Source organism: Gopherus flavomarginatus, chromosome 5 (genome assembly GCF_025201925.1).
Source record: "Gopherus flavomarginatus isolate rGopFla2 chromosome 5, rGopFla2.mat.asm, whole genome shotgun sequence".
NCBI classification, from domain to species: Eukaryota; Metazoa; Chordata; order Testudines; family Testudinidae; genus Gopherus; species Gopherus flavomarginatus.
This window is the reverse complement of record NC_066621.1, coordinates 76,448,696-76,466,837: the sequence shown is the minus strand read 5'-3', so window position 1 is coordinate 76,466,837 and position 18,142 is coordinate 76,448,696. Positions and strand designations below refer to the sequence as shown.

At 46.4% G+C, this 18,142-nt stretch overlaps 1 protein-coding gene across 5 annotated transcripts in view; it reads left to right on the top strand.

The window, feature by feature from the left end:
* SHANK2 (SH3 and multiple ankyrin repeat domains 2) overlaps positions 1–18,142 on the top strand; it is a 698,629-nt gene that overhangs the window by 293,580 nt on the left and 386,907 nt on the right. For 3 of the 5 annotated variants that reach the window (XM_050955213.1, XM_050955214.1, XM_050955212.1), the window contains exon 13: positions 8,246–8,479. The exons of the other annotated variants lie outside the window; for them this stretch is intronic. In XM_050955213.1, the coding sequence (XP_050811170.1) occupies positions 8,246–8,479 (234 nt within the window). The remainder of the gene's footprint in view (positions 1–8,245; positions 8,480–18,142) is intronic. 5 annotated transcript variants of the gene reach the window in all.

Sequence of the window (18,142 nt, the reverse complement as noted above, 5' to 3'; positions counted from 1 at the left end):
TAGAACTGAACATAAAATAGTGTAAACAAGTATTCCTTTTTTAAAGGATCTAAAACATAATTACATTTGTATAGTAAACGATTCTGGTATAATGTATATGCATGACCATGGTGAGCCAGTTGGCCAAATTAACAAGTTACATAGGTTCTGCTTCCTACTGGAAACTAATGATTCTCCCATTGAGTGCTGCATACAGTTTGCATCTGTAGAAATGGTGTTGTTTTTCTAAATAAATCAATATTATCCACCAACATTTTGGAAGTGCAGATGCTTTGTCCTACTATTTGCTATTCAGGTTCACAGTTAGATGAAAGCAGTATGTTGTGAAATCAAATAGCAGAATAAACTCTGAGCAACATAATCTTGCTCTTGCTGTGTGAAAGCCCAACACAAATCAAGAGAAACTGACTGTGCAGGGGAGACACGGAAACTGACTGTATACAAAGCACTGCCAAACGCACAAATTGAAAATAGAGAAACATTTATTTCTTCTAAATTTGTTCAGTTAGGGTAAACTTTGATGTTACTTGTAACCAAGAAGTAGGTAAAAGAAATTAGGGGCTAGATTCTGATCACAAATGTGACTGCTTGTCATGATGGTTCAGTGCTGCGAAGCTGCTGGAAAACCAACGCAGCTGGCTTCCTGAGGTTCTCCCATCCCTGTTACACGCTTTGTTTGAAGGGAGAGGAGTAGCAAATAGTAGTAGTTTGTAAGTAAAATTGGGAAGTTTGTCCATTTAATACACCTCCTATACTGCTTCTATTATTTACGTTATGGATACATGGTAAAATAAAAGCATATCCTGTATAACAGCATCCAAATATACTTTTTTTCTTCTTACTGACATCACTGCTAGATCTCATTCATGCTCTTAGTTTTTATTGACTGTTATAGCCTTCTCCTGTGTCATTTCTCTCTTTGCAAATTACTGCTTCCAAGATAACTTTCCTCTCTCTTTACTAGCTAGATTTCCTCCTTCTTGGCTTTTACTCTTTCTTCACATTTAGAGCAAGTTTCTTCTTCATATCTTAACTTCCCACAATTTTGCTGCTGTGTGCACCTCTGACCTAGTTTCTTCCTACATTTCCAGCTCCATACGCCACTCTGCTACTCATTGGAGCAGGGATGCTGTTTTTCTTCTGTTGCATATTGTAACCACTGTATATCTCCAGCTTTACATTAATATTATCTGATTTTACTGCAGTAGGCAGAGTTGCAGCTATTCACAAGTCTGGAGCTCAATACTTTGCCAAATAGTTGCTAAAAATGTATTAGAAAATCCTACCCTGTCCATGATTTCAAGCTTTTATATGTCATTATTCTGAAGTCCAGTTTCTTCAAACGCCTCAAAGGTATTTGTTTTGAAACATAGCACAACATGAGGTGATTGAAACAAATAGCAGCTAGCCAATAAGAAGATGCTATTATAGATAGTTCCAAGTGTCTAAGTATATCGGCATGAGGTTTTTTGGGGTCTAGGCTTTAATGCCTCATTTTTAGAGTTGCTGAGTGGGTCCATCTGCTTTATTTGCAGCACTGAGTTGCCCTCTGGCTATTGGAGTTGTGGGCATGGTCCTCACACTCATCCCTAATCTAGATGCTGAAGTATTGAGGCTATTGACAGCTTTATCTTAATGCATCATTAAAAAATCTTTCTGATGCTAGATTTTTTGGGGGAGAAAATCTGCATCATGCAAACACTTCCTCTCATTAGAATTTGCGGGAATGAGTAGTACCATTTTTAATAGGTTGATTTTGCTCCCCATAGTTGAGGGCTTCCCTTTGTATCTGTCAGCAGCATCACTATGGTCTGTGACTTGGGGTATGTCTACACTACAGGATTATTCCGATTTTACATAAACTGGTTTTGTAAAACAGGTTGTATAATGTCGAGTGCACGCGGCCACACAAAGCACAATAATTCGGCAGTGTGCGTCCATGTACCAAGGCTAACGTCGATTTCTGGAGCGTTGCACTGTGGGTAGCTATCCCATAGCTATCCCATAGTTCCCGCAGTCTCCCCCGCCCATTGGAATTCTGGGTTGAGATCCCAATGCATGATGGTGCAAAAACAGTGTCGCAGCTGATTCTGAGTAAATGTAGTCACTCATTCCTTCCTCCGTGAAAGCAACGGCAGACAATCATTTCACACCCTTTTTCCCTGGATTGCCCTGGCAGACGCCATAGCATGGCAACCATGGAGCCCATTTTGCCTTTTGTCACTGTCACCATATGTGTACTGGATGCCGCTGACAGAGGCGGTACTGCAGTGCTACACAGCAGCATTCATTTGCCATTGCAAGGTAGCAGAGATGGTTACCAGTCGTTCTGTACCATCCATTGTAAGTTGGCGATGAGATGATGGTTATCAGTCATTCTGTACCGTCTGCTGCTGTCATGAGTGCTTCTGGCCAGTCTTTGCTGAGGTCGGCCGGGAGCACAAAGACAAAAATGGGAATGACTCCCCGAGTCAATCCCTCCTTTATGGTTTATCTAGAAATAGTCAGTCCTGCCTAGAATGTAGGGAAAGTGTACTAGAGAACCAGTGTATCAGAGAACCAGAGAGCACAGCCGCTCTGTGTCAGATCCCGCAGAAATTATTAGCTGCATGCAATTCTAGGGGATGCCCCTGCAACAACCCCACCCGTTGCTTCCCTCCTCCCCCAACCTTCCTGGGCTACCGTGGCAGTGTCCCCCCATTCGTGTGATGAAGTAATAAAGAATGCAGGAATAAGAAACACTGAGTTTTTAGTGAGATAAAATGAGGGGGAGGCAGCCTCCAGCTGCTATGATAGTCCAGGCAGGACATTAATGGGGGTGGGGGAGAGGAGCCCAGCATCCCGCTGCTATGATAGTTCAGGCAGTACAGAATCTTTTCTTTACACATGAAAAGGGGGGGCTGATGGAACTCAGCCCCCAGTTGCTATGATGAGGACGGTTACCAGCCGTTCTGTACCATCTACCAGGAATGACCAGGAGTCATTCCTATTTTTACCCAGGCCCCCTGGCCGACCTCACCTGAGGCCAGCCAGGAGCACTCACAGGATGATGAGGACAGCTATCAGTCCTTTTGTACGGTAGCGTCTGCCACTGGGGAGAGGAGGGGAGATGTCATAAACAGGTGGTTAAGGGTTAATGTCTCTTTTACCTGTAAAGGGTTAAGAAGCTCAGTGAACCTGGCTGACACCTGACCAGAGGACCAATAGGGGGACAAGATACTTTCAAATCTTGGTGGAGGAAAGTCTTTGTTTTGTGCTCTTTGTTTGGTTCATTGTTCGCTCTCGGGACTGAGAGGAACGGGACATCATTCCAGGTTCTCCAATCCTTCTGAATCAGTCCTTCATCTTTCCAAATAATAAGTAATAGCAGGCAAGGCAGATTAGTCTTATGTTTGTTTTCTCAACTGGTAAATGTGTCTTTTTGCTGGAAGGATTTTTACCTCTGTTCGCTGTAACTTTGAATCTCAGGCTGGGGGGGGGGAGTCCCTCTAGTCTATATAAATCTGAGTACCCTGTAAAGCATTTTCCATCCTGATTTTACAGAGATAATTTTTACCTTTTCTTTCTTTAATTAAAAGCTTTCTTTTTAAGAACCTGATTGATTTTTTCCTTGTTTTAGAATCCAAGGGATTGAGTCTAAACTCACCAGGGATTGGTGGGGGGAAAAGGAGGGAGATGGTTAAATTCTCCTTGTTTTAAGACTCAAGGGGTTTGGGTCTTGGGTTCCCCAGGGAAAGTTTTGGGGGAACAGAAGTGTGCCAGACACAGACTTCTGGCTGGTGGCAGCGAACCAAATTTAAGCTAGTAATTAAGCTTAAAAGGGATCATGCAGGTCCCCACTTCTTGAACCCTAAAGTTCAAAGAGGGAAAAAACCCTTGACATGGTGAGCAGCATTGGTATTTCTAGGAACCAAAAGCCAATAGGATTTTTTTCTCTCCTTTCTAGCTGCTTGGAAAGCAGCCTGAGGGCAGAGGTGTTAAGATTTTTTAACAAGGGTCTTTGTTAAGAGGAGGCTTCAAGCTGTGAGCCAGCAGACAGATAGCAAAAGGCATTTACAGGTTGAATTGTTTTTTTTCTACCTCTCGGGTATAGCTAGTTAGAAAATCTTTGTTAACCAAGCAGCCTGAGCTAAAGCATTCCAGTCAGTAAGCTGCAGAGGTAGTGTGGCCAGCACAAGAAAGCAGAAAAACGAGCACCAAAGAAGCAGCTAAATAGGAACTGACTAGACTGGATGCAGAAGAGAAAGCCAAAGAGGCTGACCACAGGAGAGCTATAGAGATAAAGGAAAGAGAAGAGAAAGCCAAAGAGGCTGACCAAAGGAGAACTATGGAGATGAAAGAAAAAGAGCTAGAGATGAAAGAAAAAGAGTTAGAGATGAGAGGAAAACGAAGAGAAAGCCAAAGAGGCTGACCACCGGAGGGCTTTGGAACTCCAGAGGGAGGCCATGGAATTAGAAAAGGCTAAGCAGGATGGAACAGCCAACCCTAACAACCCTTCTCCAGGTACTGTTCCCCATCCCCGGAAATTCCCCACCTACAAGGCAGGTGATGATACTGAGGCCTTCTTAGAAAATTTTGAAAGGGCCTGCCTTGGGTACAACATCTCTACAGACCAGTACATGATAGAACTGAGGCCATAGCTCAGTGGACCCTTAGCAGAGGTGATGGCTGAAATGCCTAGGGAAAACATGAATGATTATAAACTTTTTTAAACCAAGGCCAGAATCAGAATGGGGCTAACACCTGAGCATGCCCATCGGCAGTTCAGAGCCCTAAGGTGGAAACCAGATGTGTCATTTCCCCGACACGCCTACCACATTGGAAAGAATTGGGATGCCTGGATATCAGGAGCAAATGCTAACTCTTTGGCAGAGATGTCCTTCCTAATGCAAATGGAGCAGTTCTTAGAGGGTGTTCCTGAGGAAACAGAAAGGTACATCCTAGATGGGAAACCCAAAACTGTAACCGAGGCGGGGGAGATTGAAGCCAAATGGGTGGAAGTGGCAGAAAAGAAGAAAGCTACTAGCAAGGGGAGTGAATATCACAGGGGACAAACCGAAAATAAACCCTATCACTGAGGGCAACCCAAGATCCCACCTACAACCCAAGGAAAGCCCCAGACACCCTATTGTACCACCTCACCAGTCTCCAGCAACCCACCTCGGCCCAGTGACCAGTCAGCTGGGCAATGCTTTAAATGTAATGAACTGGGACATATAAAGGCCAACTGCCCCAAGAACCCTAACCAAGCACAGTTCATTACACTACCATCACACCAAAAATCCCCAGGCCCAGATGCCTCTCAAATACCCTTGAAGCGAAGGGAATCTTGAGAGTGGGCGGAAAGAATGTTATCGCCTGGAGAGACACGGGGGCACAAGTGTCAGCTATCCACCAATCCTTCGTGGACTCCAAATTCATCAACCGAGAGGCCCAAGTGACAATTTACCCATTCATGTCAAAATCTGTAAACTTGCCTACAGCTGAACTTCCTGTCCAGTACAAGGGCTGGTCAGGAATGTGGACTTTTGCAGTCTATGACAATTATCCCATCCCCATGCTCCTGGGGGAAGACTTGGCCAACCAGGTGAAGTGGGCCAAGAGGGTGGGAATGGTTACACACAGCCAAGCCAGGCAAGCTTCCAGGCCCATCCCTGTTCCTGAGCCGTCCACAAGGGCCCCGTTTGTGTTACCAGAGACCCAGACAGAGGTGGTGGATCCGGATCCCCTGCCAACGACGGCAACAGCCATAGTGCATCCAGTCCCAGAACCAGAACTGGAAAAGCAAACAGCACCAGAACTGTTGTCAGCACTGATGCCAGCGCTTGCAAACCCATCTACTACTCCAACACCAGAGGGCACCAGTGGGCCTGAACTGGCAGATGCAGCAGACAACCGTACCCAAGAGGCTCAGCCAGAGCCTGAAATATCGCATAGTACACCAGCGGAAAGTGGTTCACCATCAATGAAAACAACCCCATCACCTACATCGCTTCCAGAGGGACCAAACCCAAGTCCACAGTCTAAGGAGGAACTAGTGTCTCCAGCCTCAAGGGAACAGTTTCAGACTGAGCAGGAAGCAGATGACAGCCTCCAGAAAGCTTGGGCGGCAGCACAGAGCACCCAACCGCCTCTCAGCTCTTCTAACTGATCCCGGTTTGTTGTAGAACAAGGACTTTTATACAAGGAAACTCTTTCTGGTGAACACTGGCATCCTCAAAAACAGTTGGTAGTTCCAACTAAGTACCGAGGAAAGCTCTTAAGTTTAGCCCATGATCATCCCAGTGGCCATTCTGGGGTGAACAGAACCAAAGACAGGTTGGGGAAGTCCTTCCACTGCGAGGGGATGGGCAAGGATATTACTAATTATGTCCGGTCTTGTGAGGTGTGCCAAAGAGTGGGAAAGCCCCAAGACCAGGTCAAAGCCCCTCTCCAGCCACTCCCCATAATTGAGGTCCCATTTCAGCGAGTAGCTGTGGATATTCTGGGTCCTTTCCCAAAAAAGACCCCCAGAGGAAAGCAGTACATACAGACTTTTGTGGACTTTGCTACCCGATGGCCGGAAGCAGTAGCTCTAAGCAACACCAGGGCTAAAACTGTGTGCCAGACCTTAGACATTTTTGCCAGGGTAGGTTGGCCCTCCAACATCCTTACAGATTCGGGAACTAATTTCCTGGCAGGGACCATGAAAAATCTGTGGGAAGCTCATGGGGTGAATCACTTGGTTGCCACCCCTTTCCACCATCAAACCAATGGCTTGGTGGAGAGGTTTAATGGAACTTTGGGGGCCATAATATGTAAATTGGTAAATGAAGACTCCAATGATTGGGACCTAGTGTTGCAGCAGTTGATTTTTGCCTACAGGGCTGTACCACATCCCAGTTTAGGGTTTTCACCATTTGAACTTGTGTATGGCCATGAGGTTAAGGGGCCATTACAGTTGGTGAAGCAGCAATGGGAGGGGTTTTATGCCTTCTCCAGGAACTAAAGTTCTAGACTTTGTAAGCAACCTACAAAGCACCTTCCGACACTCTTTAGCCTTTGCTAAAGAAAACCAAAGAATGCTCAGGAAGAGCAAAAGGCCTGGTATGATAAACATACCAGAGAGTGTTCCTTCAAAGTAGGAGACCCGGTTATGGTCTTGAAGGCGCAACAGGCCCATAAGATGGAAGCGTCATGGGAAGGGCCATTCACGGTCCAAGAGCGCTTGGGAGCTGTTAACTATTTCATAGCATTTCCCAACTCCACCCTAAAGCCTAAAGTGTACCATGTTAATTCTCTCAAGCCCTTTTATTCCAGAGACTTAAAGGTTTATCAGTTTACAGCTGTCATAAACAGATAGCTAAGGGTTAATGTTCTTTTACCTGTAAAGGGTTAACACAGGGACCCAAACACCTGACCAGAGGACCAATCAGGAAACAAGACTTTTCAAATCTGGGTGGAGGGAAGTTTTGGGTGTGAGTTCGTTGTTCTTTGTCTTGGGTCTGACCCTCTCGGCTCTGAGAGTGATTTTTCTATCTCCTGCCTTTCTAATCTTCTGTTTCCAAGTTGTAAGTAAAAGGATAGTAAGACAATAGGTTTATATTGTTTTCTTTTGTATTTACATGTGTGTAGTTGCTGGAATGTGTTAAATTGTATTCTTTTTGGATAAGGCTGTTTATTCATTTTTCTTTTAAGCAATTGACCCTGTATATTGTCACCTTAATACAGAGATCCTTTTATCTCCGTTTTTCATTCTTTTTATATAAAGCTTTCTTTTTAAGACCTGTTGGAGTTTTTCTTTAGTGGGGACTCCAGGGAATTGAGTCTGCAGCTCACCAGGGAATTGGTGGGAGGAAGAAGTCAGGGGGAAAATCTCTTTGTGTTAGATTTACTAAGCCTGACTTTGCATACCCTCTGGGTGAGGTGGGAGAGAGGTTAGCTCTCTCGGTGCTTGTGTTTCAAGGACTTGAAACAGGGAGGGTGGAATCCCTCTGTTTAGATTCACGGAGTTTGCTTCTGTATATCTCTCCAGGAACCCAGGGAGGGATCACCTGGAGGGGAGGAGGGGGAAGGAAAATGGTTTATTCCCCTTTGTTGTGAGACTCAAGGAATCTGAGTCTTGGGGTCCCCCAGGGAAGGTTTTGGGGAGACCACAGTGAGCTAGGCACTGTATAATTCCTGGCTGGTGGCAGCAATTACCAAGTCCAAGCTGGTAACTAAGCTTGGAGGTTTTCATGCTAACACCCATAGTTTGGACGCTAAGGTCCAGATCTGGGAAGAAATGTTATGACAACAGCCCAGGGAGAAGATGACGCTGAGTGGCCTGAAGGTGTCTACTACAAAGAAAAAAGTAACGGTGGTATGAAAGAGGTGACCCTCTCCACAACCTTAAAACGTCTGCAGCAGCAACAGATCAAGAAGCTGTGCACTAGCTTCGCCCCATTGTTCTCAGCCACCCCAGGACGGACTGAATGGGCATACCACTCCATTGGCACAGGTAATGCTCACCCGATTAGAACTCCACCCTACCGGGTATCTCCTCATGCCCAAGGTGCTATAGAACAGGAGATCCAAAACATGCTACAGAGGGGTATAATCCGCCTCTCTACCAGTGCATGGGCATCTCCAGTGGTTCTGGTACCCAAACCAGATGGGGAATTACAGCTAAATGCTGTAACTTGTCCCAACAACTATCCAATGCCACGCACGGATGAGCTATTGGAGAAATTGGGACGTGCCCAGTTCATCTCTACAATAGACCTAACCAAGGGATACTGGCAAGTACCACTAGATGAACCTGCCAAAAAAAGGAGCGCCTTCATCACCCATGCAGGGGTGTATAAATTTAATGTGCTTCCTTTCGGGCTGTGAAATGCACCCGCCACCTTCCAAAGACTTGTAGATGGTCTCCTAGCAGGATTGGGAGAATCTGCAGTTGCCTACCTCGATGTGTTCATTTTTTCTGATTCACGGGCAGAACACCTGGAAAAAGTCTTTGAGCACATCAGGCAGGCAGGACTAACTGTTAAGGCTAAAAAGTGTCAAATAGGCCAAAACAGAGTGACTTACCTTGGACACCAGGTGGGTCAAGGAACCATAAACCCCCTAAAGGCAAGGTGGATGCTATCCAAAAGTGGCCTCTCCCAAAGTAAAAAAAAACAGGTCCAATCCTTCTTAGACTTGGCCGGGTTTTACAGGCGATTTGTACCACACTACAGCCAAATCGCTGCCCCACTAACAGACCTGACCAAAAAGACCCAGCCGAATGCAGTTAAGTGGACTAATGAGTGCCAGAAGGCCTTTACCCAGCTTAAGGCAACACTCATGGCTGACCCTGTGCTACGGGCCTCAGACTTTGACAAACCATTCCTAGTAACCAGAGATGCATCTGAGCGTGGTGTGGGAGCAGTTTTAATGCAGGAAGGACCGGATCAAAACTTCCATTCTGTCGTGTTTCTTAGCAAGAAACTGTCTGAGAGGGAAAGCCACTGGTCAATCAGTGAAAAAGAATGCTACGCCATTGTGTATGCCCTGGAAAAGCTACGCCCATACATTTGGGGATGGCGTTTCCAGCTACAAACCGACCATGCTGCGCTTAAGTGGCTTCATACTGCCAAGGGAAACAACAAAAACTGCTTCGATGGAGTTTAGCTCTCCAAGATTTTGATTTTGAAATTCAACACATTTCAGGAGCTTCTAACAAAGTAGCTAATGCACTCTCCTGTGAAAGTTTCCCAGAATCAACTGGTTAAAAATTGTCCTTGAAAAGTGAAAAATCTTGTAGTTTTACATGATTAGTAGTATATGTAAAGGTGCATGTGTTTTATTAATCTGTTTATTCTAAAGTTCTAGGAAGAAATCACCACCAGTGTGGTTCTACACTGTCTGAGATTTGGGGGGCGTGTCATAAACAGATGGTTAAGGGTTAATATCTCTTTTACCTGTAAAGGGTTAGGAAGCTCAGTGAACCTGGCTGACACCTGACCAGAGGACCAATAGGGGGACAAGATACTTTCAAATCTTGGTGGAGGGAAGTCTTTGTTTGTGCTTTTTGTTTGGTTCGTTGTTCGCTCTCGGGACTGAGAGGAACGGGACATCATTCCAGGTTCTCCAATCCTTCTGAATCAGTCCTTCATATTTCCAAATAATAAGTAATAGCAGGCAAAGCAGATTAGTCTTATGTTTGTTTTCTCAACTGGTAAATGTGTCTTTTTGCTGGAAGGATTTTTACCTCTGTTTGCTGTAACTTTGAATCTCAGGCTGCGGGTGGGGGGAGTCCCTCTAGTCTATATGAATCTGAGTACCCTGTAAAGCATTTTCCATCCTGATTTTACAGAGATAATTTTTACCTTTTCTTTCTTTAATTAAAAGCTTTCTTTTTAAGAACCTGATTGATTTTTTCCTTGTTTTAGAATCCAAGGGATTGAGTCTAAACTCACCAGAGATTGATGGGGGGAAAAGGAGGGGGATGGTTAAATTCTCCTTGTTTTAAGACTCAAGGGGTTTGGGTCTTGGGTTCCCTAGAGAAAGTTTTGGGGGAACAGAAGTGTGTCAGACAGACTTCTGGCTGGTGGCAGCGTACCAAATTTAAGCAAGTAATTAAGCTTAAAAGGGATCATGCCGGTCCCTACTTCTTGAACTCTAAAGTTCAAAGTGGGGAAAAAACCTTGACAGGAGAGGATGCTGGTATTTAGTGCCACAGCACCGCATCTACCAGCAGCATGCAGTAGACGTAGGGTCACACATAAAAAAGTCAAGAAACGATTTTTTTCCCATTTCTTTCACGGTGGGGAGGGGTGGTAAATTGATGACATATACCCTGAAACACCCCGGACAATGTGTTTGACCCCACAGGCATTGGGAGCTCAGCCAAGAATGCAAATGCTTTTCGGCGACTGCAGGGACTGTGGGATAGCTGGAGTCCTCAGTACCCCCTCCCTCCCTCCCTCCATGAGCGTCCATTTGATTCTTTGGCTTTCCGTTATGCTTGTCACACAGCACTGTGCTGTGGACTCTGTATCATAGCCTGGAGATTTTTTCAAATGCTTTGTCATTTCGTCTTCTGTAATGGAGCTCTGATAGAACAGATTTGTCTCCCCATACAACAATCAGATCCAGTATCTCCCGTACGGTCCATGCTGGAGCTCCTTTTGGATTTGGGACTGCATCAACACCCGTGCTGATCAGAACTCCATGCTGGGCAAACAGGAAATGAAATTCAAAAGTTCGCGGGGCTTTTTCTGTCTACCCGGCCAGTGCATCCGAGTTCGGATTGCTGTCCAGAGCGGTCACAATGGTGCGCTGTGGGATACTGCCCAGAGGCCAATACTGTCGATTTGCAGCCACACTAACCCTAATCCGATATGGTAATACTGATTTCAGTGCTACTCCTCTCATCGGGGAGGAGTACAGAAACCAGATTAAGAAGCCCTTTATATCGATATAAAGGGCCTCGTTGTGTGGACGGGTGCAGCATTAAATTGGTTTAATGCTGCTAAAATCGGTTTAAACACGTAGTATAGCCCAGGCCTTAGTGTAACAAGAACTTAAAATTAACATACAGTTCAGTTCTATATGTTAGTTAATATGATCAGGAAGTAAAGAGTGAACTCTCCATCTTGTGGCTGAAACTTAATCCATTGACCTGTGTATGTAACCTAACCTTCACAGAGACATCCCTGAGCAGATGTATTTTTGACCTTGCCCATACCACCTGTGCAAGAGCAGGGAAAAGTTAACTTTTTTGGGCTTTATTAATTTGTTTTTGAAGTCCTTTGAAATATCCAGTTTAAAGATGCTACAGAGTTGCAAAGTATTTTTACAGCTGTGGGTTAGTGTAGCCAAATAATTGAATTTTATATCCCAAGATGTAGATTCACACACTAGAATACAAGTTATAAAAGAATTCCTTAATGTAAAATGAAGAGAACTAAAATCTGACGCTGATTAGAAACCTCTGCATCATGAAATGTGACTGCTTCTGCAAGAATCTAACACAAAATGCCTTCTAATTGGCTAAAGTAGCCTGCAAGTTTTTTCTTTTACTATATGTCAAATGCAATGACTGACCCTTATTAAATTAACACTTTCCTAGCATATCTGTATTGTATAGTATGTAACTGTCTTAGATGCCAATCAAAGCTCTGAGACACATATAGTGAGATGGTTTTGTGTGTGGTTTATTTATCATCTTGGGACTGCATCTTGCATGGACTAGACCCTCAAAGTCCTATGCCAATGTCCATGGGACTCAGCCTGGGATGGAGTCTCTGGGAGAGATCTTTTCTTCGTCACTAGGAATCTTAAGTTATATTGCCAGTTCTTCTCTGAGTAGAGGTGTGCCTGCATCTACTCTAGGTGTGCCTGCATCCCTGCACTGCTGATTGGAGAACTTTGGTAACAGTGCCCATTAGACTTGCACGTGTGCTGTCACCCCTCGTGCCCCATCACAAGGCTACCCGGCACATGAGGGCTAATCTCCCTCAGTTCCTTCTTCATCATCCCTGGCTAGAGACAGAGCTACTAGCAGTCCAGCTGCAATTGTTAGTTTCTTTAGCATTTCTAGTAGTTAGTCTTAGTTGTAGTTTTCTTTCTTTATTTTCTCTCAAAAATAAAAACAAAAAAAACTTTACATTTTTTATGTTGCCTACTATCAAGAGGCTCCTCAGGTATACCTTCAGCCTGCCCATCCACCACCATGGTACAGCCAGCCATGGATGCCACAACTGGGCTCTATGTCACTGCCCCAGTGGCCAAACTGGGACCCCTGGGTGCCATATTGCCCCCATACTTCTCGGGCTTCCAGCCTCACCCATGAACCTCTGAGACATTCTCCCTTGAATGGAGTATCCAGAACATTGGAACCTCCGGAGGAGATTATGGAGGAACAGGAGGGTGGATTGGGGGAAGAGGTTACTTTTGTGAGAACCAACAAAAAGGGTTGCAGACACACTGCAGATAACCCTGGAAGAAGTCAAGGACACTCACCTCAAACTCCTTGACATCTTATACTCTTTCTTGTCCTCCAAAATAGCAATCCCCATCAATGAGGTTCTCCTGGATCCCACAAAAACTATAGGACAAACCTCAGGGTCAGTGACACCTACTTTGTAAACCTGCCAATACAAATATTACATCCTGCCTAGGGAGACACAATTTGTTTTTTGCCACACTTCCCCCCAGCTCCATCATCATGGATGCTAGCACTATGTGTGATCCACCTTCTACAATAGGGATTGGAAATGCTTGGACCTCTGTGAGGAAGGCCTCTTCCTCCGCCACTTTAGTTTCAAATAGCAAATTATCAAGCCTTTACAGCCAAGTATGACTGTTAACTATTCGAAATTCAACAGCTTTATTGATTGGGTCCCAGAGTCGCAGTGCAACCAGTTCTGAGCTACTGTCCAGGAAGGGCTGCTAGTAGTCAGACCTATGCTCCAGTGAGCCCTCAACACAGCTGATACAGAGGCTTGGTCCATCTCCATGGCAGTGGTTATGCGACGTGTGTTATGATTACACCTTTCAGGCTTCCCTAAAAAGGTGCAAACAGCTGTTGAAGACCTTCCCTTTGAAGACACATAAATTGATGGGAGGAGCCAGGCTGCCCTCCCTCTGTGCAGAAGCACTAAAATTACAGAACTGGTGCATCTGCCACATTACACTATCAGCGGCCTACCTTCCAGGCACACACAACTTGATAGTGGATCGTTTCAGTTGCAAGTTCCCACATGACCTGGAATGGGAGATAAACCCAGCAGTACTTCATGACCTATTTAGGTTGTGGGGTACATTGACCACGGACCTGTTTGCCACTTACCTGAACAAGAAATGTGCATTTTAACCGTGACAGAGCAGGGATGGCGCAACATTCCCTGGGCGATGTGCTCCTTCTTCTGTGGGACAAAGACCTTCTCTGTGCCTTTTCTCCATTTCCTCTACTGTCAAAAGTCATATTAAAAAGAGAGGGCGCACACATCATACCAATTAGTCCCATTTGACTGAGACAGACTTGGGCATGTCACGAATTGTGACGGTAAGAGTACCACCGATGGATCCAGTGATGAGCTGCCAAAATATTAACAACTGGTTCCCTCCTCCTCACCCCACGAGGGGGTCATGCCCCCCCCGGGACTCCTGCCCCATCCAACCCCCCACGTTTCTTAACAGCCCCCCACCCCGGGACCCCTGCCCCATCCTCCAGCTTGCACCCCCGCCCCAGCTCACCTGGGGGAAGCCGCTGCTTCCTTCTCAGCCCTCCCAGGCTTCCCGCGCGAACAGCTGATTCACGTGAAGCTGGGGAGGGGGAGGAGAAGCTGGAGGAGCATTCAGAAGAGGAGGCAGAGGCAGAGTGAGATGAGCTGGGGCTGGGGGAAGGGCAGGGAGCTGCTAGAGCTTTTGTTAAATTTAAAAGTTATTTTCAAAGCAGTTGTCCTGATGGGACAACCAGTTCTAAACGGGCTTCTAAATTTAACAACTGGTTCCTGCGAAGTGGTGGGAACCGGCTCCAGCTCACCACTGGATGGATCTCATTCCAGTCTACTCCATACCTCCTATCAAAGAATGAAGGATGCACTCTACATCCTAACCTGGGGATTCTCTGCCTCAACGCTTGGCTCCTTCTTTGTTCCAGCATGTAGAAATCTCCTGCTCAGAAGAGGTATAATGAAAATCCCCAACACGGTGTACTTACCTGCAAAAGTGGTCCAGGTTGTGTAATTCCCAACAGATTTCCCTGACATCCGCTACTCTCCCAAAATTCATAGACTATGTGTTGACTCTTAAAAAAAAATCAGGACTATCTCTAAGTTCACTCAGGGTTCACCTAGTGACTATAGCAGCCTTCCATCAACAAGTGGAGGGATACTCAGTATTATCACACCCAACCACAAAAAGATTCCTTAGGATTATAATTAACCTTTTCCCCAACCCTGATATCCCACCCCTACATGAGACCTAAGCCTAGTGCTGAAAGGCCTGACTAGACTCTCCTTCAAACCCAGGGCTACCTGCTCACTTACGTACCCCCCTGTGAAAATGGCCTTCCTGATGGCAATCACCTCTCCTAGGAGAACAGGGGAAATAGTGACCCTGATGGCACATTCCCCCTACATATTTTTCTTTCAGGACCAGGCCACACTGAGACCACACCCGTAATTCACCCCCAAGATGACCTCTCCCTTTCACATGACCCAACTGATCCAACTTCTGACTTTTTACCCCAAGCCTTACCGTGACACTAGGGAGGCTATACTACACACACGAGACCAGGGGTTGGCAACTTTTCAGAAGTGGTGTGTGAGTCTTCATTTATTCACTCTAATTTAAGGTTTCGCATGCCAGTCATACATTTTAACATGTTTAGAAGGTCTCTTTCTATAAGTCTATAATCTATAACTAAACTATTGTATGTAAAGTAAATTAAGGTTTTTAAAATGCAGATCTTATCAGTTTAGTGTGATCCTTGCCCTTGCTTTTCCTTGCTGAGTTTTCCAATGTCTGGCACATATTTGGATAGTTTAAGCTGCACACAGGCTTCTGAGTGATCAGTTGTTAACCGACTCTAAGAGGGACAGAGGACAGATTTCATGTGTGGAAATACCTGTTCACACAGGTATGTGGATCCAAATGCTGAAAGTATTGCAAAGGCAATTTTCTTCAAACAGTTAAATTTCACTGCCAGGGATGTCCAACAGGTCAGAATAGAGGCTCCATGATCTATGATCTCTCTCGATAGTTTCAAGTGTGCTCCGCAGATCTCCAAACTTTGATGCCCACAATTCTGAGCTTTTTAACTGAATGAGCTGCATTTTGAAATCTTCAACACCCATCCACTGAAATACAGACAAATCCAAGTCACTTTCACTGAACTTTTCAGGTTTAATTAGAAAAGAAAGCATTGGGCCAAATCGCTGGAAATCTGTCAGAAAAAACTGATTCCAGTTCTTGCATGTACATTCTAATCTCAATGTCAACTGCAATGTGCTGTTCCATATGGCGTAATAGTGATGTAAGCAGCAAATCAGAACTTAAAAATATCCCAGTACAGTGGCTCTGGAACAATTTTTAAAGTGGGGGTGCTGAGCTCTGCCCTCTCTTGTCCCTGTCTGCACCCCTCACTGCCCCAAGCTGGGGTCAGTGGGCTACAGCCGGGGGTGGCTGCAGAGCCCCGGGCTGGTGGCTGGGACCCCGGGCCAGCATCAGAGCCTCCTGGACGGGTGGCTGGGACCCAGGGCTGGCAGCAGGCTGAGCGGGGCTGGTGGACGGAACCCCACCTGGCAGGGAGCCCACCACCGATACCCCAGGCCAGCAGCGGAGCTCCCGGAACTGGTGGCCAGGACCCTGGCAGTGTGAGTGCCACTGAAAATCAGCTTGCATGCCGCCTTTGGCACCTGTGCCATAGTTTGCCTACCCCTGCACTAGACTTTAGGAAAATCCTGGCCTTTTACCTGGATAGAACAAAGGCTTTTAGAGTTTTCCCATCTACTATGGAGAGATCTAAGGGCTCAGCAATATCAGCCCAGAGGCAGTCCAGATGGGTCTCAGACTGCATTAAACAATGTTTTCAGGTTCACAACATGACACCTCCAGATGGTATTTGCATGCACTCCACTAGGTCAGTCTCCTCATCTGTCACCTTCATCAAGACTGTCCCTATTTCAGAACTCTGTAGAGCATCAACTTGAGTATCAGTCCACGCCTTCGCAGAACATTATGCGATTACTGGGGACTCCACTTCTGACGCCATATAGCTCCACAGTATTGTCATCTGTAACTGACTCGACTTTGAAGCCTCAGCCCTCCTGTGGGGTTACTGCTTGGGAGTCACTACAGTGGAGTGCCCATAGGGACATTACACAAGGAAGTTACTCATGTTGTGCAGTAGCGATGGTTCAAGATGTGTGTCCCAATGAATGCTCCACTATCCACCCTCCCCCTATGGAGTTTTTGTTTATGGCTCTGCAGTAGAGAAGGGACTGAGGGAGATATCCCATGTGCACTGGTTCTCCTTGTGGCAAGGCAGGAGAAGAGACAGCACATGTGTGGGCCTAATGGACAGTACTACCAAAGTTCTCTGATCAGCAGTGACAGGATGCAAGCGCACTTACAGTGGAGCACCCATAGGGACACGCATCTTGAAGAACCATTGTTACTGCATAAGGTTAGTAACTTCTTCACTATTGTGGCTATGTTAGATATGTTATCCAGATGAAGTGCAGGATATTCTGTAACTTTTGCTATCTTCTTAGTGTGGTACTAGTGTGGCCAACTTTCAGATTGCAGAAAACTGAACAGCCCTTTGCGCCACCCCTTCTGTAAGGCCCAGGCCCCACTCCCTCACTTCATCCTATTTTACTCCGTCGCTCGCTCTCCCCCACCCTCGCTCACTCACTCATTTTCACACAGGGCTGGGGCAGGAGGTTTCAGTGTAGGAGGGGGTGAGGGCTCTGGCTGGGCATGCGGGCTCTAGGGTGGGGCCATAAATTAGGAGTTTAGAGTGTGGGAGGGAGCTCAGGGCTGGGGCAGGGGTTTGGGTTTCAGCAAGGGATGTGGGGTGCAGGCTCTGGGAGGGAGTTTGGGTGTGAGAGGGGGCTCAGGGCTGGGGTAGGGTTTTGGGGTGCAGAGCGTGGGCTCTGGGAGGGAGTTTGAGTGTTGGAGGGGGCTCAGGGCTGGGGCAGAGGGTTGGGGCTTGGGAGGGGGTGCAGGGTGCAGGTTCCGGGTAGCGCTTACCTCAGGCGGCTCCTGGAAGTGGCCATCATTTCCCTCTGGCTCCCAGGTGGAGGCGTGGACAGGCGGCTCTGTGCGCTGTCCCATCTGCAGGTGCCATCACTGCAGCTCCCATTGGCCGCAGTTCCCAGCCAATAGGAGCTGAGGATCCGGAGCTCAGGGCAGGGGCAGTGCACGGAGGTCCCTGGCTGCCTCTGAGCCTGGGAATCGGAAGGGGGGACATGCCGCCAGTTCTGGGATCCACGTGGAGGCAGGGAGCCTGCCTTAGTCCCACTGCGCCGCTGACCGGACTTTTAGTGGCCCCATCAGCAGTGCTGACTAGAGCCACCAGAATCCCTTTTTGACCCAGTGTTCTGGTCGAAAACCGGATGCCTGGCACCCCTGTGTAGCAGAGACCAATGACTTTTATTTGAATTGGAGATTTTTTTTTAAACTA